The sequence below is a fragment of the Gorilla gorilla genome, chromosome 23, assembly GCF_029281585.2.
Source record: "Gorilla gorilla gorilla isolate KB3781 chromosome 23, NHGRI_mGorGor1-v2.1_pri, whole genome shotgun sequence".
NCBI lineage: Eukaryota > Metazoa > Chordata > Mammalia > Primates > Hominidae > Gorilla > Gorilla gorilla.
The window spans coordinates 44343176-44368209 of NC_086018.1; the positions used below are offsets into that span (position 1 = coordinate 44343176).

At 52.3% G+C, this 25034-nt stretch overlaps 1 protein-coding gene across 6 annotated transcripts; it reads left to right on the top strand.

Moving 5' to 3' along the window:
• The first annotated feature begins 2788 nt into the window (after positions 1-2788).
• Positions 2789-24404, top strand: TRMU (tRNA mitochondrial 2-thiouridylase). Of its 6 annotated transcripts, XM_055374365.2 has the most exons (11): positions 2789-3046; positions 4964-5129; positions 10601-10707; positions 13705-13827; positions 17597-17769; positions 19404-19457; positions 19545-19611; positions 21056-21156; positions 22518-22662; positions 23071-23153; positions 23908-24404. In XM_055374365.2, exons 1-11 carry the CDS (start codon positions 2965-2967, stop codon positions 24070-24072), a joined length of 1266 nt encoding a protein of 421 aa, XP_055230340.1. In that variant the 5' UTR covers positions 2789-2964; the 3' UTR covers positions 24073-24404. The 6 variants fall into 6 exon arrangements, with proteins under 6 accessions (XP_055230340.1, XP_055230341.1, XP_055230342.1 ...); XM_055374366.2 differs by lacking the exon at positions 23071-23153; XM_055374368.2 differs by lacking the exon at positions 2789-3046 and having other exon boundaries at positions 4995-5129; positions 17656-17769.
• The last annotated feature ends 630 nt before the right edge of the window (positions 24405-25034 follow it).

Sequence of the window (25034 nt, forward strand, 5' to 3'; positions counted from 1 at the left end):
CCAGACCCAGACTCAAGTTTAGACACAGCCTAAACGTGTACCTCTAAATCTGCACAAGCTCAGGTGCCCAGATACTGGATTTCCTTATCTCTTCCGGGAAATGCAAGATGAAATTGCCCTCCTGTTGGGTATTTTCCTGATCCCTTATTCTGAAAAAGTGGTCATCCTTTTCCCCACAGGCCCTGTGACCTCCCTCCTGTCTTGCAGCTCCTCCTGGCACCAGTCCCCAGGGCTCTCCTGTTGGTAGTTCCTGCTTTTCTTCTTGGAAATTCCTCGTGGACCTTGAGATCTTTACCCTAAAATAGTTCTGTTGAATTTCACCCTAGCAATGTAAATTGATAGCTTATCTTCACAGATGCCAGACAATGGACAACTCACCATCAGTCATCTGCTCACCCGAGACAAATGCATGTCTGATTGCTTCCTCTGCCCTATTGTTTATGTGAAAATGCAGATTCACTGAGCTAGACTAAGGCATAAGTGACTGTTCCTCTACCTGCCTCTCACATGGAAATTGTGTATTCAGTGAAAGGCTGATCAAAGACCCAAAGGAATGCAACAGTTTATCTCTTATCTACCTATGACCTGCGAGCTGCCCACCACCCCCAGTTGTTGCGCCTTTCCAGACAGAACCAGTGTACATATTACACGTATTAATTGATGTCCTGTGTCTCCCTAATATGTATCAAAGCAAGCTGTGCCTCGACCACCTTGGGCACATATCCTCAGGACATCATCCTGAGGCTGTGTCACTGGCACATCCTTAACCTTGGCAAAATAAACTTTCTAAATTGAGACCTGTCTCAGGTACTTTGGGTTCATACCACAAGGGAGGGTTCTCATGCATATGTGCCTAATAATAACAACTATCACAAAAGACTGCAAAAACCACAACCTTACACAAAGGCTATTGTAACCTTACACAAAGGCTATCGTAACCTTACGCAAAGGCTATCGTAACCTTACGCAAAGGCTATCGTAACCTTACACAAAGGCTATCGTAAATTTACACAAAGGCTATCGTAACCTTCCTCAAAAAAAAAACAAAAAACTTCTGTTGCAAGGACATCTGCCCAGCAACTGCTTGTCCAACCCTGGAGTGCTGTCACCCTTGTTATTGATCCTTGTAGCCAAAGAATTATCTCAAAACAATGATGTGATCCTCCTTCTCCCTTTAAAAACCTTTGTCTTCCTAGGCCGGGCACTGTGGCTCACGCCTGTAATCCCAGCACTTTGGGAGGCCGAGGCGGGCAGATCACAAGGTCAGGAGATCGAGACCATCCTGGCCAACATGGTGAAATGCCGTCTCTACTAAAAATACAAAAATTAGCTGGATGTGGTGGCATGTGCCTGTAATCCCAGCTACTCCGGAGGCTGAGGCAGGAGAATCGCTTAAGCCCGGGAGGCAGAGGTTGCAGTGAGCTAAGATCACACCACTGCACTCCAACCTAGTGACCGAGTGAGACTTTCTCAAAAAAAAAAAAATAATAATAAAAACCTTTGTCTTCCTTTACTTCCCTGAATACCCACATAGCTTATTGTGGCATGCATATTCCCATTGCAATGCCCTATTCACAAATGAACATCTTTTTCGTTCAGAGTCTCCCTGTGCTTTAGGTAGAGCGTGTCTAGATGCTAACTCGTAGAGAAGAACTCAGCTTGAATATCACCCCTGGGGGATGACCTCCGTTCTCTCCTTCCTTTATTCAGCGAGTTTATGAAGCACCTGCCCTGGGCCAGGGGCTTTTCTGGGCATGGAGTAGGAGTGGACAGAACACAAAACCCCTGTCCCGCACAGCTCACAGACATTAAGGATTGAGTGCTGAGTATGCTTGGAGTCAAACTGTAAAAGATTTGAAGATATTTCTTCATGTCATAGTCCCAGGAGATCCTGAGAACACGTGCTCAAAGTGGTGGTGCTGCAGCTTTTGGTTTCCTACATTTTAGGGAGACATAAGCCATAAATCAATACATGTAAGATGTAACATTGGTTCCGGAAAGGTGGGACAACTCGAAGGTGGGGTGGGGCTTCCAGGTCATAGGTGGATTCAAAGATTTTCTGGGCCGGGGGCAGTGACTCACACCTGTAATCCCACCACTTTGGGAGGCTGAGGTGGGCGGATCCCTTGAGGTCAGGAGTGAGAGACCAGCCTGGCAAATATGGTGAAACCCCGTCTCTACTAAAAATACAAAAATTAGCTGGGCTTGGTGGCGGGCGCCTGTAATCGCAGCTACTAGGGAGGCTGAGGCAGGAGAATCGCTTGAATCTTGGAGGTGAAGGTTGCAGTGAGCCGAGATCGCGCCCACTACACTCCAGCCTGCGACAGAGCAAAACTGCATCTCAAAAAAATTAAATTAAAATAATTAAAAATTAAATTAAATTAAAATACTGTAAAATACTTCGATATCTTTCAGGGCCTGCCATCTGTCATGTCAGTATCCTATTGCTACGGAGAGTCCGCCTAGACAGTCTTAAGTCTGTTTTGACGTTAATGCTGGTCCGAATTCCAAAGGGAGGAGGGTCTAGTGAGGCGGGTCCCACCCGGCCTTTCCCATCAGAGCCCGAACTCGCGGTTCAGGTTCCCTCTAGGACGCCCTTGGCCGAGAGGAGGCCTCCAATGGCTGGCTGGGGGGCTTAGAATTTTAGTTTTGGTTTACAGCGCAGAAGAAGAGCAGTGAGGCCAGGGCGCGGGTGGGGAGGGCAAGGCGGCGGCTCAAAAAAAACCCAGTCCCTCGCGGCCCGACAGAGTCCCGGCGCCCCGCGGGTCGGTGGAGCCTCAGTAGTGAGCGCAGGCCGGAGATAGGGGAACACCGCCGCCGGACAGGGGAAGGCCGGACGGAACGCGGCTAAGCTGCCGCAGCTTCCGGCCGGGCCACTAGCGCGGACCCTACGGCCGGGGCGGGACTTCCGGCAAGGCGCGGAAGCGGCGGTAGCTGCAGCTGGAGAAGTTGGGCGACTGGCGGATGCAGGCGGTGCGGCACGTCGTGTGCGCCCTGTCCGGCGGCGTGGACAGCGCCGTGGCCGCGCTGCTGCTGAGGCGGAGAGGTGAGGCGGCCGAGGCTCCCGCCCGCCCCCGAGCGAATGTGTCCCCGAAAACCTGTCCCCGTCCGTCGTGGCGTTGTGCACGTCTCCTCCCTCCCTGGGCCGCTGGTTGCGCGCGGGTCGGCAGGAGGACACCCCGTCCTCTGACTTTGGTTCGGAGGCTCCTCGCCCTCCACCTGTGTAGTCGGAGGTGTGCGCGACTGCAGCTCCGACTACCTGGGAGCAGTTCCGCGCCCACCCACAGTGAGAAGCCGGCGGGCCGGGGTGGGGTGGGGAGGGAAGGGTTTCTCACGGATCTGCGGCGTCCACATTCACCTGTGAGACCATGGACACTGGTGAGGGGAGCTGGGATCGCCGGGCCGGGGGACTGACCTCTGCACACGCTGTGGCCGCCCGGTGGGAGGTCCTTGTCCTCCCCACTCAGCAGACGGACAACTGCCACGCGGCGGGTCTGCTTGTTCGGTGTCTCCTGTGTTCTCCGCTCGCTGGAGGACAAAGTTTTCTCCAGGAGCATTTGCATTTCTTCCGGCGTCTAAACGGAGCCCCACGGGTGCTTAGGATTCCTTGGGCCCGGCGCTGAAATGAGCACTTGTTTAACTTCACCTGTGTGGCTCCCCGCGGGAGGCCTCATTCACAGAGTCACGTTTGTGGAGCTCTGCTTTGCGCCATCTTTGGTTCCTGACCTTGGACAAGTGAATTAAGCCGTCCCCTGTAAAATTCGGCTAACACCTGCCTCACGGGGTGACTGAAGGGATTAGATGACATAATACATACTGATGAGTACGTGCCCAGCACATACGAGGTACGCAGAAAACAGTAGTGGCTATTAGTTTATATTGTTAATAACCATAGCTATTATGGTAGGTACAGTAAGTGCCAAAGAGAAGGGTAGGCGGACCATAAGCAGAAATAGTTGTGAGGAAGGGAGAGAGTGGAGGAAAGCATCCTAGAGATGGAGGTGCTCAGCTGAGTCGAAAGAAGAGTAGGATGTCACTAAGCAGAGACTTGGAGGTGGAGGCGGCCCTCCTGGCAGAGTCAGCAGTGCAAGCAGAATCACAGAGGCCTGCAAGTGTGGGCTGGTTCTGGCCAGATGGAGATGGAAGGAGAGGAGCCTGGAGCACGTTTAGCCCTGATTATGGAAGATGCTATACCAGGGGCTTTAGACTGTTAGGTAGACAACATTAGTCTGGTTGATCTGGGATGGGGGTGGTCTTTCGCGTGTGGTGGTGTAGTTTTGACAAAGCTTTGTCATCAAATTTCTGTTGTTTTGGGTACTGTATGAAGCCTTCTTCAGCAGGCATTTGCCCTGTCTTTCATTACATTCAGCCTACCTAAAAGAATCAGCTTTCTCATACAGGGTCGGCACCTGTGTAGTTTGCTAAGGTGGTGTAGGGCTAAAGTTGGCCTTTCCAATATTTGGGTGAATATTTTGTTACAATCGAAAAAGTAGAAAATAGGTCATAAACTAGGTGGTTCAGCTCTTACAAAATATCGAAAATTTTAATTATCTTTATATCTGATCACTTAGAATCTAAGTCTTAGATGGTAACTAGAAATAACTTTTGAAAAGAGTTTCCTTTTTTGATAACTGAATGGTGCTTTGAAAAATTTTGTTGAGTTTCGACTATTCCTTCGTGTATTCCACACACATTGGCTGAGCCCCTCCTGCTAGGTATTGTGCTGATAACATAGATGGGGACACAAAGATGAGAAAATACCACCTCGTTAATCTTGGGGACTCAGGCACCAAGATGGAAACCGGATCCCTGAAGCCACATGGCAAAGCAGGGACTGCCAGGCAGGCCAGGCACAGAGGCACAGGAGCACAGCGTGTGGGGAACTTCTCAGAGCTCAGAAATCACTGCCGTTTTACCGAAGGTTGATTTATGTATTCTCTTTAATTGACCTTCCCGCCCGCAGGTTACCAGGTGACAGGGGTGTTTATGAAGAACTGGGACTCACTGGATGAACATGGGGTCTGTACAGCCGACAAAGACTGTGAAGATGCTTACAGAGTTTGCCAGATCTTAGACATCCCTTTCCATCAAGTGTCCTATGTAAAGGAGTATTGGAATGATGTGTTCAGGTGAGTGCGGGTCACAGCACAAAGGAAGCTTCCTCACACTGTGGATCCTTGCAGTGGAAGGATCTGGTAATCAGCCAGACAGACGCCTGTGCAGCCCAGCGCTCTCCCTCCACGGTGGTGCTGAAGACTGCAGGAGGCCTCAGCCACCCTCGGGGCTCTGTGTTAGAGGCGAGGCCTGGACCCCACAGCACACCAAGCTCTCTCACTCCTGTCATTTTGCCACTTGCCTGAAGTCTCTTTAATGCTTTCTTGGACCTTGAACTGTTTCTGTTGCCCAGTTAGGATAGGGGAGCTAAGGCTGAGGGCTCCCCTGGAAGGTGAGCACCAATGCCTGTGTGCTATGTGGGTCAGCGATTAGGGGATTTCTGAGAAAGAGGTGATACATGGCCTGTGCCTCTGAAAACAAGAAACAAACAAAAACTTTTCTAAAATCCCATATAATCCCAATAATTAAGTGCTGTGTGCTAGGCGTGTGCCACATCTAGGAACATTAAGATGTCTGCACTGTGACCTGGTTCTGTAGGAGTTTGCGGTCTAGTTGGGAGGACATTATCTTCACAAGAGGTGACAGTGATGGGTGGCACGCAGGAAGTAGCAGTGATGCTATCAATCACTGAACCCAGAGGAGGGAGAAACTTGCAGTGTGGAGTAATCAAGAAGGCTTCGCGGGAGAGGAGGGGTTGCAAACAAAGTTGTAGAGAAAGCACTCCAAATGGGGTAACGAGAGCAGCGTGAAGGGGAGAAGAGATGCTGATTGTGTATTTCAGGACCGTTGTAAAGTTTGGCTGGACTTTTGTTCCTGCAGTGGAAGGAGTGTAGGGCTCATCCTCTGGTGAGCCCTGACTGTGATGAATGTCGGGCAGTTGTCGAAGGCGTCTGACACAGCAGGCCATGTGCGTGGGACAGGCTTCCCCTGCCTGAGTGGGCTTTAGGGGCAGAAAAGCCTTGGGTTGAGTCCTGACTGTAGCTTATTATATGACCTTGGGCAATTTACTTGACTTTGTTTTTTTAATTGAAAAAAATTCTTTTTTTTTCCTGCCAACAAAGACCCAGAAGAGATACTTGACTTTTCTAAGCCTCAATTTTCTCATCTTTAAAATGAGGATAACACTGATGCCTCACAGGGCTATGAAAGAATTAAGTGAGATTAGGTTCTAGTATGTATGTCTGGTATATTAGTAAGCAGTCAATAGACATAGCTGTTTTTCTTTTCTATTTTTTTTTTTTTTTGAGACAGAGCCTCGCTCTGTTGCCCAGGCTGGAGTGCAGTGGTGCGATCTTGGCTCACTGCAACATCTGCCTCCCAGGTTCAAGCGATTCTTATGCCTCAGCCTCCCAAGTAGCTGGGATTATAGGCATGCACCACCACGCCCGGATAATTTTTGTATTTTTAGTAGAGACAGGGTTTCGCCATGTTGGCCGGGCTAGTCTCAGACTCCTGACCTCAGAAGATCCACTCGTCTCAGCCTCCCAAAGTGCTGGGATTAAAGGCGTGAGCCACCATGCCAGCCCGCTATTTTTATTTTCATTATTAAAAAGATGAGTCTGGGGAGCTAAGCTATGAGGACGCAAAGGCATAAAAATGATATAATGGACTCTGGGGTGAGGGATAAAAGACTACACATCGGGTACAGTGTCCACTGCTTGGGTGACGGGTACACCAAAATCTCAGAAGTCACCACTGAAGAACTTATCCGTGTGACCAGACACCAGCTGTTGCCCAAAAAACCATTGAAATAACAATAAAACGAGATTTAGAGAGATTAAGTAAATTGACTATGGTCACCTGAATAGTCAACGGAAGAGCTTGAATATGTACCCTCTGTGACTCTATGCTATAACATATGGGTGTCGTATATATTAACAACATGGACAAAACTGATGGCTGAATTTTCCTGGGGAAAGTTATCTGTAGAACGCATGATAAATGCATTAAAAACTTCTGCAGTTTTCTCGGGGACATAAGAAAAAAAAAGAGTGCGGCAGCCAAATACAGGATAAATCTGGGGGAAGACCAAAGGCAGAGAGTCTCAGGAAGTGCTGTTGCTGGAGATTTGGACTTCATGGGGAGGGAGCGTGGGAGTGGAAGGTGAGGGCTGGCTTGTTGGACCCAGAGGACAAGTCCACCGGGCAGTAGATCTGAGGTGCTTGTTAAACACAGACCTGGACCAAGGTCTGGGGGCGGCCCTGGAATCTGCTTTAATAAGCACTTCAGCTGTGCTGGTGGTGGGGGGGTTGTCAGGGTCTTTCTTTGAGAAAAGGTGTGATGAGGCTTAGGGACTGATGTGTGTGGGAGACCAGAGAGGAGAGGAGTCAGCAGTAGTTTCAAGATCAAGGCTGGGTGGCTGGGGAAAGCCGGTTTAGGGGATTCCTCATGAGTACTGTAGAGTTTGAGGTGACAACAGGGAATCCAAGTGAGCTTACACTTCACCTGCTAGCACAGCTTTTTCAGAATGTACCAGTGGATGCGATTTTTGAAGTTTAGCTCAGCTGAGGCCAGATAGGAAGAGTGACTTGAATACTATGGCAAATTAGGAGCCGAGCTGGGATTAAAACCCAGAATTAGCAGCGGAGCTGGGATTAAACCCCAGAATTAGGAACGGAGCTGGGATTAAACCCCAGAATTAGGAGCGGAGCTGGGATTAAACCCCAGAATTAGGAGCGGAGCTGGGATTAAACCCCAGAATTAGGAGCGGAGCTGGGATTAAAACCCAGAATTAGGAGCGGAGCTGGGATTAAAACCCAGCTTTCCAGGCCAGTGCTTGCTGCCGCCTTCTGGCGCTGCTTGATAGGGACTGAGAGAAGGAGGAGGCCGGGTAGAGTCTTTTCCCATCTCTGGGGCTGCCCCCGAGGTCGCCCCCGGCTCCAGCCAGCCTGCCCTCTGTCCTCGCCCAGTACCAGCTGCCCGTGGAGGCATTGGTCTTTCCGCTGAAGACTCACTTCTCTAGTAGGGCTCTCTAGCTCAGAGATTTCTTTTGCATTCTTTCATTCAAGACCCCCTGGCCTTCAAGGATCAGAGTCCAGAGACGTTTTAGCTGCTGAGTCTTTTAAATCTCTGTCTCCCTCCCGAGGCGCATGAAAGGCTTCTCTTCTTTCCAGTGAGAGAAGAGGCTGGGCTACTCCATTGTTTTTGCTAATGCCAAAACACACGCCTTCCCATCTGCTGTTTAGGAAAGGGTTAACAGTATGTCTTTTCAGAAACTGATTTTAATGTTCAGCCTCTTCAACATTTATTGATGACTGTGATATAGAAAGTTTGTTGGGTCTAGGACAGACACAGATTGCACCTTAAGTAGTTTATAGTTTAATGAGCTTCCTGGTAACTTTCTAATAAAGCAAAATGGAAAGAGTGTAATAATATCAAGTGTTGTTGCAAATGTGGAAAAACATGAGTTTTTATGAACTTCTAGGGGGACTGAGAAGTAGGAAAACAGTTTGGTGCCTGCTAAAGTGGAAGATATCCAAGGAACCTCTGACTCTGTGCAGATCTGTGATCTGTCTGCATAACACAACCCTCTTGATCAGCACTGTTTTTTTTTTAACCCTTGTTGATTAATAGAGAGTTTTAGGTTAAATGAAAAAAATCACTTATACCAAAAATACACCCATTTTTAAACTCCCAAAATAGGCATCATAACCCTCTTGAAGTGAATCCTCGAAGACTATGAAATTCTTGCTAAGTTTTGCCGGTATCATGGCATCTTTTTCCCATGTTCAGTCAGTCTGTTAGAGCAGAAGTTCACTGAATTAGGATAGCCTGATCCACTTTAAGCACCCAAGAGTTTGCTAGTTCTCAGAAGTGTGTGTTTGTCACCTGAGGATAGTATTTTTGGTATATTTGCCCAGTGACGCAGCATCCCAGGCTGAGATTGCAGAATGGCTCATGGAGCCCTTGTGTAGGGAAGGCTCTGACTGTGTTTCTCCTCTGTTCTCATCACGGCAGTCATCCTCACAGCAGAAGGCTTCTGTGACAAAGGTGTGGGGGGTTTTCCCCATACACCAAGCAGTGGACACCAACTGGGTGTCCTCTGATTCAGTTCCGATACCATCTACTTGGAGATAGTGCTGGATCCCAAAGGTTGGGGGTTCAGTCCCCAAGACGGACTTCCCCCACAACAGCAGTCGAAAGTATGGGCCTCTAGAACTTATGACCAACTGGCTTCCAGTTGGGATTCCCATAACTTCCTCTTTGGGTTCAATTATTAATAATTTGCTGGAGTGGTTCACAGAACTCAGAAAAACACTTACATTTACCAGTTTATTATAAAGGATGTTGCAAGGGATACAGATGAAGAGACGGGTTGGGTGAGGTATGGGGAAAGGGTCATGGAATGTCCACACCCTCCCTGGGGACCACCCTCCAGGAGCCTCCACAAGTGTAGCTGTGCAGAAACTCTCTGAACCCAGTACTCTTGGGTTTTTATGGAGGCTTCATGCCATCGCCATTCCTTCCCCCAGGATATACAGTGGGACTGTCTCTGGGGAGGGTCTTAAGACCCACAGTCAGAAAGGTAGACGCTTGTAATCCTAGCACTTTAGGAGGCTGAGGCAGGAGACTTGCTTGAGGCCTGGAGTTCAGTATCAGCATGGGCAACATGGCAAGACCTCATCTCTACAAAAAAAGAAAAGGATGCAGTGGGCCAGGTGCGGTGGCTCACGCCTCTAATCCCAGCACTGTGGGAGGCCGAGGCGGGCAGATCACTTGAGGCCAGGAGCTGGAGACCAGCCTGGCCAACATGGTGAAACCCCGTCTCTACTAAAAATACAAACATTATCTGGGCATGGTGCTGCACACCTGTAATCACAGCTACTCCGAAGGCTGAGGTGGGAGAACCGCTTGAACCCGGGAGGTGAAGGTTGAAGTGAGCCGAGATCATGCCACTGCACTCCAGCCTGGATGACACAGCAAGACTCCGTCTCAAAAGAAAAAAAAGAAAGCTGCAGTGAAAGGAGGGCAGGAGGTCAGAGGCCCGTCCCTGAGGCCCAGCGCACCCAGCATGACAACAAAAAAATAACAGGGACTATGGGAGTTACAAGCCAGGAACTGTGGATGAAAGCCAGGACAGCATAGCACCACAGCTCTGCAGGGGAAGTCTAAAGGATTTCATTTCCACTGTCACTCAGGCATCTTCTCTTCCTCACCTAAGCCCTGCTGTGTTGGAGGAGTCCCAGAGGCAGGGTTTTAGTGAGACCCTCACGGCCACTCCCCACTCCTGACCCCATAAGCCCTGTGAGCCTACACAGAGACGGTGGCTCCTGAGCCGTAGTGGCAGAGAATAACACCTTGTCAGGTGGCCCATGCAGCAGGTTATAAACAAATGTTCGATGACTGAAGTTCTCCTGTTTTGCAGAAAATTATAGTTTTGGTATGACAAGGAGAAATTCTACATTAAACAAGCAATTTAGTGAATTTTTTTTTTTTTTGAGGAATGTTTCACACTTGGAACTGAAGTCATTTTCTTTTATTCTAGTGATTTTTTGAATGAGTATGAAAAAGGAAGGACTCCCAATCCTGACATAGTTTGCAACAAGCACATCAAATTCAGTTGCTTTTTTCATTATGCTGTGGATAATCTTGGTAAGTAATTTGGGTTTAAAACATTTTTTTTTTAAAGACAGGGTCTCGCTCTGTCACCCAGGCTGGATTACAGTGGTGCGATCATGACTCACTGCAGCCTCGACCTCCTGGGCTCAAGAGATTCTCCCACCCCAGGCTCCTGAGTAGCTTGGACCGCAGGCGTGCCACCATGGTGGCTAATTTTTTGTGGAGATGGTGTCACAACTGTATTGTCCAGGCTGGTCTCAGATTTCTGGCCTTAAGCAGTCCTCCTGCCTCGGCCTTCCAAAGTGCTGAGATTACAAGCGTGAGCCCCTGTGCCTAGCCTGTTTCTTCTTGTGGAACCTCCTGATACTGAATTGCTTGCTTAGACCACCTCTTGATGTCTGTGGCTATGCTTTATGAATTTTAGGTTCTTCTTCCTGTCCCCTGCCACTGGGGTCACCTTAATGAGTTTCTTAAGTTCTGGCTCGGGCTTCTTGGTTTGCTCTGTCCCACTGCAGCTCACCCTGTTGTGTGTTGCTACGAGATACCATTGTAAGCCAGGGGCCCAGTAGTGTCGGCACTTTCAGCAATGATGTAGATTAGGCTTGCAGATTCAATATGTGAGCAACCTAAAGCTGAGTTGATGATAATGATGAAAGTTAGTTTGTGGAGTTAGGAATAAACAAATGCCTGCAAAAACAAAAAATCAAAAAGAAAAATCTTAAATTTCAACATTGGGCTAACACCAAAAACATGAAACTTAATAGAGATAAATGCAAAGTTTGCTAACTAGGTTCAGTAATTCTCCTAGGACAAGATTGGAAAGACCTAGCTTGGTTGCCATTGAATGTGCAGAAAATCTGGGGGATTTAGGTGCCCCCAAGCTGACTGAGCCAGTAGTGTGATGTCTTTTGTCAGAGCCAGCGCAGACGGAGCTCACCTTGATGATCATAGAATGTCTAGGAAGGGGTGATGCGTCCCCTATGGTCCGTCCTGGTTAGACCGTATTAGTTATTCAGGAAAAGAGTGATAGACTGATAGAATGTGAATTGATTTTTATTTTCAGGGTATCCGGAAATATGTCCTCCCTGAACTGCTGAAATTACTTTGGGTCGTAGTGGCAGTGGGCAAGTGTGTGAGTTAGGATGACATTCTTTGTGTGACACCAGCGGACAGAGTTAGGACTGGCAGGAGAAAGAGTTCCCTGAGGTGGAGGCGCAGGCAGCTGTTCAGGAAGGGAAGGCTTGCCTTTGGAGAGCATTAAGCTGTCACGAAAGCTTTTCAGGGAGCCCCTAGGTGGCTGGCTGCCGGGCACGCTGTGGAAGGAACTTCTGCAGTGAATGTTTCCACACCTGGAAGAAAGGCATGAACCGTGCAACACAGGATGAGAGGACATGACGCCCAGACTTCTGAACTCACCGTGCTTCTCACAGGCATCCTGCGCTTTTTCTAGTATAAGTGCTGTTCTTTGAGGACATAGATGTAAAGTGGATTGTTTTCTCTAGGAGAAACTCAGTCAAGATGAGATCATGTGTTTCTAAAGTGCCTTTTTCAGGTCGTTAATGTGCAGCAGCTGATTCTTGCTGTGTCTTCTGTTTACACTGAGCTAGTGTGGTTGGTCCAGGATGGAATCCATTTTGCTGCACCTTTCATGAAAGTCTCTTGCAATACTAAATATCTGTAATTTTTTCTTTTTTTGAGATGGAGTCTCACTCTGTCTCCCAGGCTGGATTGCAGTGGTGTGATCTCGGCTCACTGCAACCTCCACCTCCTGAGTTCAAGCAATTCTCCTGCCTCAGCCTCCCGAGTAGCTGGGATTACAGGTGCCCACCAACATGTCTAGCTAATTTTTGTACTTTTTTTGTAGAGATGGGGTTTCATCATGTTGGCCAGGCTGGTCTCAAACTCCTGACCTCAAGTGATCCACCCACATCGGCCTCCTAAAAGTGCTGGGATGACAGGTGTGAGCCGCTGCGCCTGGCCCAAATATCTGGAATTTTTACACAATGAAAAGGTTCTGGACTCATATACACCTTGTTAGGCTCTTTGGCTTTGTGTAATATGAAAAGAAGAAACAGTGTGCTGGATGATTCTTCACTCTGATGAAAATAATACATATTTATTACGGAAAATTTAAAAGAGGAGAAACGACACCTATAATTTCACTCTCAGAACCAAAGGAATAGACCTGAGATTTTTCTTCAACTGTTTCTGTACAGTAAAAACCGTGGAATCATGGTGTTACATCCTCGCCCTGATGAACAGTGCTGGGCATTTTCCTGTGTTAGTAAACATTCTCTGTAAGGACCCCCATTGTTATGGCAGTGCATTGTCATTCACTTCACATTCTCCCAGTGTTGAACATTTTGGTTCTTTTTTTTTTTTTTTTTCCCTCCTGAGACAGTATCTTGCTCTGTTGCCCAGACTAGAGTGCTGTGGTGCAATCTTGGCTTCCTGCAGCCTCGACCTCCCAGGTTGAAGCAATCCTCCCACCTCAGCCTCCCAAGTGGCTGGGACTACAGGTGTGCCCCACCACGCCTGGCTAATTTTTGTATTTTTTGTAAAGGTGGGATTTTACCATGTTGCCCAGGCTGGTCTTGAACTCCTGAGCACAAGCAATCATCTGCCCGCCTCGGCCTCCCAGAGTGCTAGGATTACAGGCATGAGCCACCGCGCCTGGCCTCCCTTAGTATTATCACAAACCCTGAAAGGAATATTTTGTGTTTAAATCTTTCTGTGCCTTTCAGACTGTTTCCTTAAGCCAGAAATTAACTTTGGAAAGGCTCTTAAAGGTGCAATAACACTTTAAGTAGCAAGGTTGTATCAGCTTAAGAGTTCAAGGCTGTTTGTTTGATGAAATTGGATGTGTGCCTCTGTTCCCTGGGATCTCTCTGTTTGGGTGCAGGGTGGATTGTGCAGCCCCTCAGCCTAAGACCTGGGGTCTATACTCTTCTTTTGTGCCTTGGTTTATGCTGATCAAGGCCTGCAAGTATGAGTCTAAAACCTGATCCTTGTGTTCTAAAAACCTCACAGGGGCAGATGCCATTGCCACAGGTCACTATGCAAGAACTTCCCTGGAAGATGAAGAAGTCTTTGAGCAGAAGCTCGTTAAGAAGCCAGAAGGGCTTTTCAGAAATCGGTTTGAAGTTAGAAATGGTAAGTTCATGTGCCCAGGTCAGAGCTGAATTCTTGTGAACAGAGTGAAATCTTTGGAGGAATGACAGTGGGTTGTGCCTGAGGATCACTGCCACCCCTCCCTCTGTGCTCCAGGGTAGCTTGTATGGGATTCACATTTGAAAAGGTGCGGTTACCAAGAGGACATTTTCCCGGAGGGCCTGTGATTGGGTAGTAAACAGTGTCCCTGCCGGCCGTGGTGAGGGCTGGTGGAAAATGACATCAGATACTGATAATCCAGCTCTCGACACTGTGTGTTGGTGATTTGAATGTTCCAAAAATATTTGGGTAGATATTTGACAGTGATAATTGGGGTGCTGTCAGTCTAGCCAAGGACCTGTACTTAGCAACGAGTTCTCAAGGGCGTGCGGTTCAGGCAGACTTTTAACGTGCTGTGAGCACAGGATCTGCTGTGGATCGCATGGGCTCAGCAGTGGATCGCATGGGCTCAGCAGTCAGGCTTTGTAGCCGTATTTACACGTTAGTTTATGCGTGTTAGGGAGCCAGGCTTCACCTTTCTAGAAAAAAGTCAATGGCAGACAGTGAGCTGGGAAGCTGCTGGCTTGTCCTGGTGTACATTTGTGTGTAGAAAAGAGGAATTCCCTGTATTGTTGAGTGAAAAACCAAGTGGAGCTCAGAGCCGTGTTTCCGCAGGGAGCGTCCGTCCATCAGTGGGGACCCCTGAAGGGCAGCGTTGCTCTTCTGTCCGGAAGTTCAGATGTTGGAGGGAGCCTTGTCCCGCCATCTGGGGAATAGGGGTCTCTGGGGCTGGGGCTGGGGCAGGGCTTTACATACACACATTTCTTTTTTAATTATTATTATTATTTTTATTTTTTTGAGAGAGGATCTCACTCTGTCAACCGGGCTGGAGTACAGTGGCCCGATCTTGGCTCACTGCAGCCTCCACCTCCTGGGATCAAGTGATCCTCCCACCTCAGCCCCACCAAGTAGCTGGGACCACAGGTGTGCGCCACTATGCTCGGCTTTTTCATTTTTTCGTAGAGATGAGGTCTCGTTAATGTTGTCCGTGCTGGTCTTGAACTCCTGGGCTCAAGCGATCCTCCCACCTCGGCCTCTCAAAGTGTTGGGATTACAGGTGTGAGCCACCAAGCCCGGCCTCACACGTTTCACATCACTCCTCTTAGCAGTCCATGAGGTGTGTGCTCTCATCCCGTTTCACAGATGAGGAAACCGAGGCCGGGATGAAGCCATCTGACCTGGGTCCCTCGGGTGGCAGAGCTGGATTTCAGTGCACTTCCGCTCACTCCCCAGCCCCTGCTGCTTCTGCTGGGTCAGGCCCCAGCTGTGTTCTTTCCTCAGCGTTGCTGAGCCCATCCTGAAGGCTGCAGTGATGGGGCGGGGCTGTGCTTGGTCAAGGGAGCCCTGAGTGTGCCAACAGTCGTCTGCCGCCCTCTGTTCCCTCCTCGCCTTCCTTCCTTATGTCAGAGGGTGATCAGGTAACTGTACTGACTTGAGCCCAGAGAAGAGCAGCCCACTCCCGTAAGACAGCCCCCCATTTCAGGAAGACATGGGTTTGAATGCCGATAAGACAGCCCCCCATTTCAGGAAGACATGGGTTCGAATGCAGAGTCCTGCCACTTGGGAACTCCAGGGTGGAATTCACCAAGTAATTGTGCATTTACGGGGCCTGAGGAGATGGAGGGTTAATTTCCATGTTGAATAGATGCGCCTGCTTACCTCCTAGAATACCGTGTGCCCTGCAGAGCCATCGACCTTTATTACAGGCCACGTGCCCTCGGACACTTGGGACAGTACTGATGGATGCGTTCTGTTGAGTGCGTTTGGCATGTGGGAGTTCTGATGGTGCACGGTGTCTTGGCCTTCACTGGGTTTTGTAGGCACACTAAGGTTTCCATTTCATTCTTCTTCAGTTGCCCTGGCCCAGCCTGGGTCTCTGGGGAGAGCACCTGCAGGGGCAGTGGACGGCCTGGGCTCAGGGTCGGTCAGCACCTGAGACCAGCGCTCCTAGGCCTGGCCTGTGACTGGGCTGATTTTCCCCCACACAGCGTGCTACCACCGGCCTGGCAGAGCCAGCACAGGAGCCAGCGTGTCAGTGAGGCTCCAGCACAGGCAGCCTCCTCCAAATGTTGTTCATTCCTTTCTGTGCTTTTTCCTCTATAGCAGTTCAGTTAGGGTCGCCAGCTTGCTTTTTTGAAAATCATAGATTTTTAGTTTGTTTTAAAATGATTCAGAACTAGGAGAAAATGCAAATGGCTCCTAGTTTTCTGAGGCTTTTACACACATGCAGTGTTTGACTGCAGTTAGTTTGGGATTGAAAGTGGACTCTGAGGCCAGGTGCGGTGGCTCATGCCTGTAATCACAGCACTTTGGGAAGCCAAGGCAGGCGGATCATGAGGTCAGGAGTTCCAGACCAGCCTGGCCAACGTGGTGAAACCCCGTCTCTACTACAAATACAAAAAAAAAAATTAGCCAAGTATGGTGGCACGTGCCTGTAGTCCCAGGTACTCTGGAGGCTGAGACAGGAGAATCACTTGAACCCAGGAGGCGGAGATTGCCGTGAGCCGAGATGCGCCACTGCACTCCAGCCTGGGCGACAGAGCGAGACTCCATCTCAAAAAAAAAAAAAAAAAAAAAGTGGACTCTGGAAAGTGCTCTGCTTCCGTGGCGACTGGTCGGCTGAACTTGGTCTCACTTGTCACTCAGTTCTGCTGTTTGTACCTGCCAAGTAAGGGAGGGGGACTCGGGAGGCTGGGCAGCCTCCAGCCCCGCCGCCTCCACCTGCATCACTTTGGGCGAGTCATATGTGATGAACTGGGCCGGCTCCAGTCTCCCCTCTGTAACGTGGGGAGAATTCTCCCTCTCACGGCTAACGTGGGAATCGGCAGATGGAAAACACTAGCTACACAGCGTGTGTACTGTACACGTGGCTCTGCCAAGCCAGGAAGGGTACGTGTGCTGTCTGACCGTCACGGCATGTGGCGTGCTGAGTGTAACTCGAAAGGAGAAGTTTATGAGAAAGATTGAAAGAAGCCAGAAAACTGACGTTCGTCTTAGTTTTTTGCCATTGATCATTGAACTCGAAAGTGGGAAACTGGACAGTTCTAAGCCAGGTTTACTCACACCTTTGCTCCGTTGCCTTAAAGCCAGAAATGGTTCTTTACAATCACATGGGAATGTTGGAGGAACTGCAGGGGCACCTAACAGATGTCAGCTGAGACTCTAAACAAAAAAACGTTTTTACCAAGAAAGCTAATGCGTTCACAGGTAGGGCGCTGCTGGAGGCGTGTGCTGGCCGCCGGGCAGTGAACCTGGAAAGTGTAGAGTCCCTGAAACCACTGTGGCACGAACACATCCTGTGGTTGTTGGAAGAAGGCACAGCTGACACTATATCAGTGGAATTTTCTGCCAGCAACTAGCTTACTCCATTTTCCAAGATTTGGCTGAATTTATTTTAGGTGTTTGTTTTTTTTTTTCTTATCACTTGAGAACATTTTTTCATGTGATGTTTCATCTTTGAAAATATTATAATCTGAAGTATGAGCTGGAATAATTTCTTTGTCATATAAAATCCTTGTTTTTTTTTTGGAGGTGTGAATTTTTCTTACATTAACCCCAGTGGTGGTCTTTTCCCTAGTAGTTGCTATTGAGTGTTGATGTCTGCCTCTGACAGGCTAGGGGTAGTCTGTCTAAGTGAACAGAAGGACATTGTTGAAAGTGAAGTATCATTATTTTTATTCCTGCATCGTCTTTTGTTCTTTATTCTTGGCAGCGGTAAAACTCCTCCAGGCAGCTGACAGCTTTAAAGACCAGACCTTCTTTCTCAGCCAGGTTTCCCAGGATGCCCTGAGGAGAACCATCTTCCCTCTGGGGGGATTAACGAAAGAGTTTGTAAAGAAAATCGCTGCTGAGAATAGACTTCATCATGTGCTTCAGAAGAAAGAGGTACGAGTGAGCAGTTTCCTTTGATTAGTGCCTGTTTCCCTTTCCCGACTGCACGGCGCGGAGCAGCTGGACCTGTGGGTCCCGCACCACTTCCCCTTCTCCAGGACCTAACATCAAAGGCGGGCCTTGGAGCAATAGATGGAGGAGTTTGCTCAGGCGCACGGTACAGGGCTCTGCTGACATCGGGAGCAGCCTATACGAGACTCCTTGCTTTTTTCCTCTCCTCTGCCCCTATGTGGTAGGCAGCTTTCCCCACAGCCTTAGCAGCTGGTGGGGTGCTCTTGGGATGGCCTGCCTGCCAGGTGAGTGCCAGGCAGTGTGATGCAGCCCCGAGACCCCTGGAGGGGCAGGTGCTGTGCCACCGTCTGCACACTCATGTGCCCTGTCACCCGCTTGCCCGGCACAGACTCGTTCGGTGCCATCTGTTCTGGGCGCTGTGCTGCTGGGCCGCAAGGAAGTGGTGACGCGCACACAGTTGCATCTTTGCCTCCATGGAGCCCGCCCGCGAGTGGGGGACACAGGCAGCAGGCCAATCAGTGTAAACCTAGAAAATGTCTACGGAGGGAGGTGTAGGACCCTGGGTGGGAAGCACCAGTGGGGTCCGAGAGTAGGGAATGGAGATGCCAAAAACGGCCACAAAAGAAGTCACATGGAACCTGATACCTGGAGGAGGAGAGGATCCGGTGTCCCAGAGAGGGCTGGGAAAGTCCAGATGAGGGAACGGCAGTGCAAAGGCCTTGAGAAGCCAGGGAGCCGCTGTGGGGGTGCCTGCCTGTGGCCCCAGCTCCTCAGGAGGATCGAGCACGCCCAGGAGTTTGAGGACAGCCTGGGCAACACAGCGAAACTCGTCTCAAAAAGAGAGAACCCGGAGTGTTGGCAGAACTAGGATGAAGCCTGTGGGAGGGCCTTGGGGATGGAGGGCGAGGGTGCTGTGGGATGAGCCTCACCTCTTCAGGGGCCAGTGCGGTGGGAGCTGTTGCTCCTTCGTGTCTCTTCCTGGTAATGGAAACGGCCATAGCTTTCATCACAGCCATCTTCCCTGAAGCGCACGCCCACCGCCCGTCCTCCGTTTCCAGCGTCGCTCTGTGGTGGGAGCCGCAGGGATGGAAGGGCAGTCTTGAGAGACACAAACCAGAGTAAATGATGCAGCCCCTGATGGGGCCACGGTGGAGAGCGCACGCCGCCCAGGCTCCCCAGCTAGGGCAGATGTGCTTGAGGAAGGCGCCTCTCTCCTCTGACTCCCCTGGAGCCCTCCCCTAAGGCCTTAGCTTCAGGCCTGGCTTTCCTGCTCCCTGCCCCTTCTCTGGTCCCTGTCTCTCCCCCACTCCTCACAGAACAGTGGCCTGAAGGACCTGACCGGGTTCTGCTTTCTTCCCCGGGGCAGCTGGTGTGAGGGTCTGCCACGCAGGGTCAGACCCCGCGGGCCGAGACAATGAGGCGTTCTCTAAGGCTCTGGCATCGTGTGCGCCGGCTGTGACTGGCGGCCGAGGGTGCCGGTGGGCAGCCGGGCCCCTACCCTGGAAGCAAAGTGTGGGGTGAGGCCGGGAGGCCCCAGGGCCTGCTCAGGATGTCTGGGTACAGTGTGGGCCGCCGCCACTTCTGCTCCTCTCACGGCTGCTGTCTTCTCATTTCAGAGCATGGGCATGTGTTTCATCGGGAAGAGGAATTTTGAACATTTCCTTCTTCAGGTGCGTGCTGCTCTTTGACACAGAGATGGGGCTGCATGTCTGCCCTGGGCCTAGATCTCCGTCGGTAATGACATGTTTGTTTTCCAGTATTTGCAGCCTCGACCTGGTCACTTTATTTCCATAGAAGACAATAAGGTTCTGGGAACACATAAAGGTGAGGTGCAGACTCTGCCACTTGTCATCTGAAATGCTTAGAGCTGTGGCGTTTCAGCTCTGGGAGACTAGACCAGAGTTCCCGTCGTCCCTTCCACGTGGCTGGCGAAATTGTAGAAGGCTCTGTGGGGCGGCCGGGGGCAGGTACGGCCTAGGGTGGAACAGTTGCCTTGATGGTGGCTGTGTGCACTTCCAGATGTGGCCTCAGCTGAGATGCTGGAGTTCATGAAAAGTGCGCCTCTGACTTGGAAGGACTATACTCTGTGAGTTACGTATCAAGTCCCTGTAAAAAGAATGATTTCCTTCCTGTGTAAGGAAAATGTTAAACTACACAAAACTCCACTCTGATTCAGGGAGTAAGGTGGATGTCCCGGTGTGGTTTGAATGATTAAGGACCACATGCAGCGATGGGATCAGGCGTCCGTGCTGGCCTGAGTGCTGCTCGCTCATGTGCAGACCCTTACTGCGGTGATGCCTGCGTGAGCCTGTGCTGTGCCTGGTGTCAGGGGACAGGCTCCGAGTCAGTCACAGTGTGCAGTCCTGCTGTGGGGACAGAGTGCAGCCATTGTTGGGTTAGTACAGTGGCGGGGATGTGCCTGCCGGCGTGATGATCAGGCAGGTCTTGACACAGCACAGACCTGAGCTGTGGGACTGGCCAGGAGAGCCAGGCTGCAGCTCGGGTGTAGGGCGTCTCGCAGTGAATTGCACTTGGAGATCTTCCACCTCTTGTGGAGGGGAGACGGCAGGTGGAGCCGGGGCTAGGCATTCCTGAGACAGGTGGAGGTGACAGCCTTGCTTGGGACAGAACTGCCAGACAGGATTGCGATTGCCCACGTATCTGCCAGCCCTGGCCCCAGCAGGAGCCAGTTGGATGACTCATGGCTTCCACCTGCAGTTCACTTCACTGAAGAAGGCCGCCGGCCCAGGCCACATGGTAAATCCCATGAGGTTCTCTCTGCCTGTGTGCCCCACTGCAGGGGAGGGAGGCAGTGAGTTTGCCATCTGCTCTGTGACATTGTGAGGGTGCACAGAGCAGCTGGGGGTAGCCCTGATGCAGTTACTGCATTAGATGGACGCTGTGAAGACGCGCAGCTATGTCATGGGCTCAGCAAGAAGGGCCCCTGGCGTCACACAGGGCACCCAGCCGCATCCTGGGCCTAGGAGCAGGGGCTCCTACAGCTGGAACCTGGCACCTTCTGGGGCACAAGGTGCCTTCTTTGTGGCCACCGCATCCCATGTCCAGCCCAGGCCTGCACAATGATGAGATGTGCTCAGGTGCTTGGTCAGGGCTGGCTTTGGTGGTTGGAGAATCGTATCTTCCTAGTGAGTTACACCATTGCTGGGCCTGCTCTGGGCTGCCCTCCCAGCATCTGCCTTCATGATGAGGCGTGACATGTGGGCTGTAACTTGTTGCCCAGCCTCATGGAGAAACTGTCTTTCTGTAGGTTGGTTCCTGTATACCTTGGGCCAGAGAGCAAACATAGGTGGCCTGAGAGAGCCCTGGTACGTGGTGGAGAAGGACAGCGTCAAGGGTGACGTGTTTGTGGTGAGTGGACTGGCCTCTGAGACAGCACTGGGGCTGGTTCTGGCAGGGCCAGCAGTGTTTCCAGACCAGGGCTTGAGAAGGCCTCCAGCAGCCGTGGCTTCCTGGAGGCTGTGACTAACTCTGTTCCTGTCCTTGGTCCCCTGCCTTTCCTGAGACTGGCCATGGTGGCAGGAGAGTTTTAAGGTATTCATTAGGCTGAGTTGTATGCTGGTCTCTTAATCATCACTGAACCCCGATATACAGATACAGTTTCTCCAATTTTATGAAAGAGGACAGTGACGCCCAGAGCTTGGGTGGCTCATCCGGTGGAGAGGGCATGGCCTCAGTGCCAAGGATGGTGCCCACCATGGTAGGATCCAGTGAGTTGTCAGGCAGGTGCAGATGGCCAAGCCAGGATCAAACCAAGCCTTCCACCACAGTGGGGACCTTACCACTGTGACCCTGGCCTCAAAGCAGGGCCGCTCAGCGGCGGCAAGCTCACCCCACCTTCAGGGGACCTTGCCAGTGTCTAGAGGCATTTTTGGTTGTCACAGCTTGGGTGGAAAAGCAAGGACGCGGGTGCTGCTGCATCTGTGGGTCAGGCCGGGGAGGCTGCTGGCCGTGTTCAGCACAGCCTCTTCCCTGAATGACCCAGCCTCCACCTTGGCGCGCAGAGCTGAGAAGGCCCACTCTCAGCGCCCCGGACGGGTCTTGGTGCCTGCTTAGAACCCAAAGCCCTTAACTTCATGCTCCTCATCCTGCTTCAGGGGCGGGGCTTGGCACAATCCCAGGAGGTGCCAGGTCTCAATGGCCCGAGGCCATGGGTGGGTGACAGGGAGCAGGGGCCTCAGAACCAACCTAGGGTGTCTGGGGCCCCCCAGACCAGGGCAAGTCCTGGGGCACCTGCGGGAAGCCAGCAGCTACCAGTCCCTCCTTTCTCCTCAGCCATTTGGTGTGTGGAGGAATTCCTGGGGTGGCCTTGAGAGAAGAGCCCATGGTGTGGCTGGCCCGTGTCCCTGCGAATAGAAAAACCAGTCCTCGAGGGGGGCCGTGCTGCTGCCCCACAGGTGGTTGCAGGTGGAGGGCCTGAGTCAGACTTGAACCCGCAGCATTCACTGTCATGGGCTCGGATCTCACCCCTGCCTCTTGCCCACTCTGACATGGTACTTCCTTCCTGGGCCTTAGTCTCCTCATCTGTAAAATGGGGATTCAAAGGCCCAGCGGGTGATGAGATGAATTTCTGTGTGTGGAACACTTCGAGCGGTGCCAGCACCGTTACCTGTGTGTGTGCTGGTAGGACAGTTGTTCCCAGGGACCACACTGAGGCCGGCCTTGGGGCGAGGTGCCCCTCGGCGTCCCCACCTTCACATTCCATTCTGCAGGCCCCCCGGACAGACCACCCAGCCCTGTACAGGGACCTGCTGAGGACCAGCCGCGTGCACTGGATTGCGGAGGAGCCTCCCGCAGCACTGGTCCGGGACAAGATGATGGAGTGCCACTTCCGATTCCGCCATCAGATGGCACTAGGTGACTGGCGGGAGGGCTCCTGAGGACGGGCCCCTTGAAGCTGAGCTTCCTGAGGCCAGATTTGGGCCAGGGATGGGAGAGCCTGGGCTAGGAAAGTCCCGTTGTGGAGATTATTTGGAGATTACCTAAAATATTTAGAACTCCCGTGTCCTGTGCCTGCTCTGAGCGAGGCCTGGGGGTGCTGGGAGCAGATGCAGGCAGGCCCCAGCGTGTTGGGCTGAAGCAAGTGTGTACACTGCCCCGCAGTGTCCTGCTGCGCCCAGGGCCCAGGCTGGTGCCCTGCCCTTCCCCTCTAAGCAGGGGTTTTTGACCCCGTGGGCTGGTGCTCCTTTCTCCCTGGGGGCCCGAGGCCTGAGGTCAACCAGGAAAGGCCTGTGCCCCCTCCAAGGGCCCCTCTCTTCTACCCAGTGCCCTGTGTGCTGACCCTCAATCAAGATGGCACCGTGTGGGTGACAGCTGTGCAGGCTGTGCGTGCCCTTGCCACAGGACAGGTGCGTGGGGGTGAGCCCGGGGAGGACTGTAGTGCTCTGCACTCTGCCAGGGCACCCAGGTTACAGAGGAAGGGGCTGAGGCCCAGGAGTAGGGTGTGCTTGGGTCACACAGCTGGTGAGGGCAGAGTGCCACCAGCCCTGCCCTGGGGGCTCCTCCCACAGTGACAACTGTGAGAGGATTTCCACTCTGGTGTCACCAACCAGCCAGTTCCTGCTCGGGCCCTGAGAGGCTCAGCTGCTGCCCGGGCCCCAGAAGCGAGGACAGAAAATGGAAGGGGCATGAGGACGGTGCTCAAAGAGGCAGAGGGTCGGGGCCCCTGTGGGCCGAGTGTGCAGGAGCTCCGAGGGTGGGCGCCTGGTGTGTGTAGGCCTGAGGGCTCTCCAGGGGCAGGTGGTGGGAGGGAACCTGGGGTGAGGGGAGCGGGAGCATCCTCTGGCTGCCACCATGCTCCTTCCTGTCACAGCTCCACATTCCCAAGGGCTGCAGAGACCTGCCAGTCCCTGGAGTCCCAGGAGAGGCCCCTGTGACTGTCCCACTCAGGGAGAGGTACCCTGAAGACCCTCCCTAGTGAAGCCACTGGCTGCCCCAGGCCTCTCCTCTCCGGTGCAGCAGCAGCAAACCCCTGCTCCCCTGGGAGCTCAGCGCCTGGCTCTCCGAGCACAGGCCAGGCCCCATAGGGGAGCACTCTGCCCCTGCCTGCCCTCAGCTGGCTCCCTGTGGCACCCCTGATGCCAGGGTCTCTCCCCCCTACAGTTCGCTGTGTTCTACAAGGGGGACGAGTGCCTGGGCAGCGGGAAGATCCTGCGGCTGGGGCCGTCTGCCTACACACTCCAGAAGGGCCAGCGCAGAGCTGGGATGGCCACTGAGAGCCCCAGTGACAGCCCAGAAGATGGTCCAGGCCTGAGTCCCTTGCTCTGACAGAGATGGAGCTGCTAGAAGGAACCTGGAGAGCAGGACCCAGGGCTGGGTGGCTGGTGAGCAGTCCAGGTGCCCAAGGGCCAGCTTGCTGCTGCCCAAAGCAGAGGAAGCCGGGCTGACCGAGGGTCCGAAAAGCCTGCAGGGGCCCGGCGAGCCCCAGGAAGAGCCTCACCTCCAGGCTGGGGCTCTGGCTGCTGGAGCATCTGCTGGCTGGTGGGGTGGCCCGAGTTCCCCTTCACCGCCCCCAGGGAGGGTTTCCCACCTCAGAGTACACCGAGGGGACCTGCAGAGGGGGCTGTCGGGACAGCGTGGAATAAACATTATTGCAAGGACACGGAGTCTGATCGGTGCCTCCACTGGGGCCCAGGGGGCTCCACATCACTGATCCCCTGGCGTGGAAAGGCAGGTGGACTGCAGACGCAGCCATGGCAACCTGCGTACCTCTCCCTGAGGTCCCAGCTGCTCCATCCTCTGCCCCCGTATCCCTGCTGCTCCACCCTGAGGGCTGGGGTCCCTGGTCCTGGACTACAGAGTAGGTGCCTGGGACGCTGACCTGTGTCCTTGGCTCCCTTCCTCTTGCTGGGCTGGAGTCTTAGCGTGTTGTTGGTGCCTCGAGACAGGTTCCTGCAGGGACCAGAGGTGCATTCCCCTTCTCTGGGTGAGAAGGTTCCAGAGGCAGCCAGGTGGTGCGCAGAGGGCCTTGCCCAGATGCCCTGAGTTCTTGCTGGCGCGTCAGGGTGGGGGCTGCCATGGGGCCCACTGTCCATCCTGACCCCTCCTCCCATCTCCCCACTGGGTGTCCCCTGACCTGGGGCACCCTTCCTTCTAGCCTAGGCCCCCACGCAGCAGGGAGTGTCCTGAGAGTGAGGAGTGGGCCAGAACCCCACAGGCCAGGTGAGGAAACGGGGCCTAAGGTGTAGCCGTGGCCCTTGCTGGGCTGGGGCGGGGAGGTGGGGGGTGTG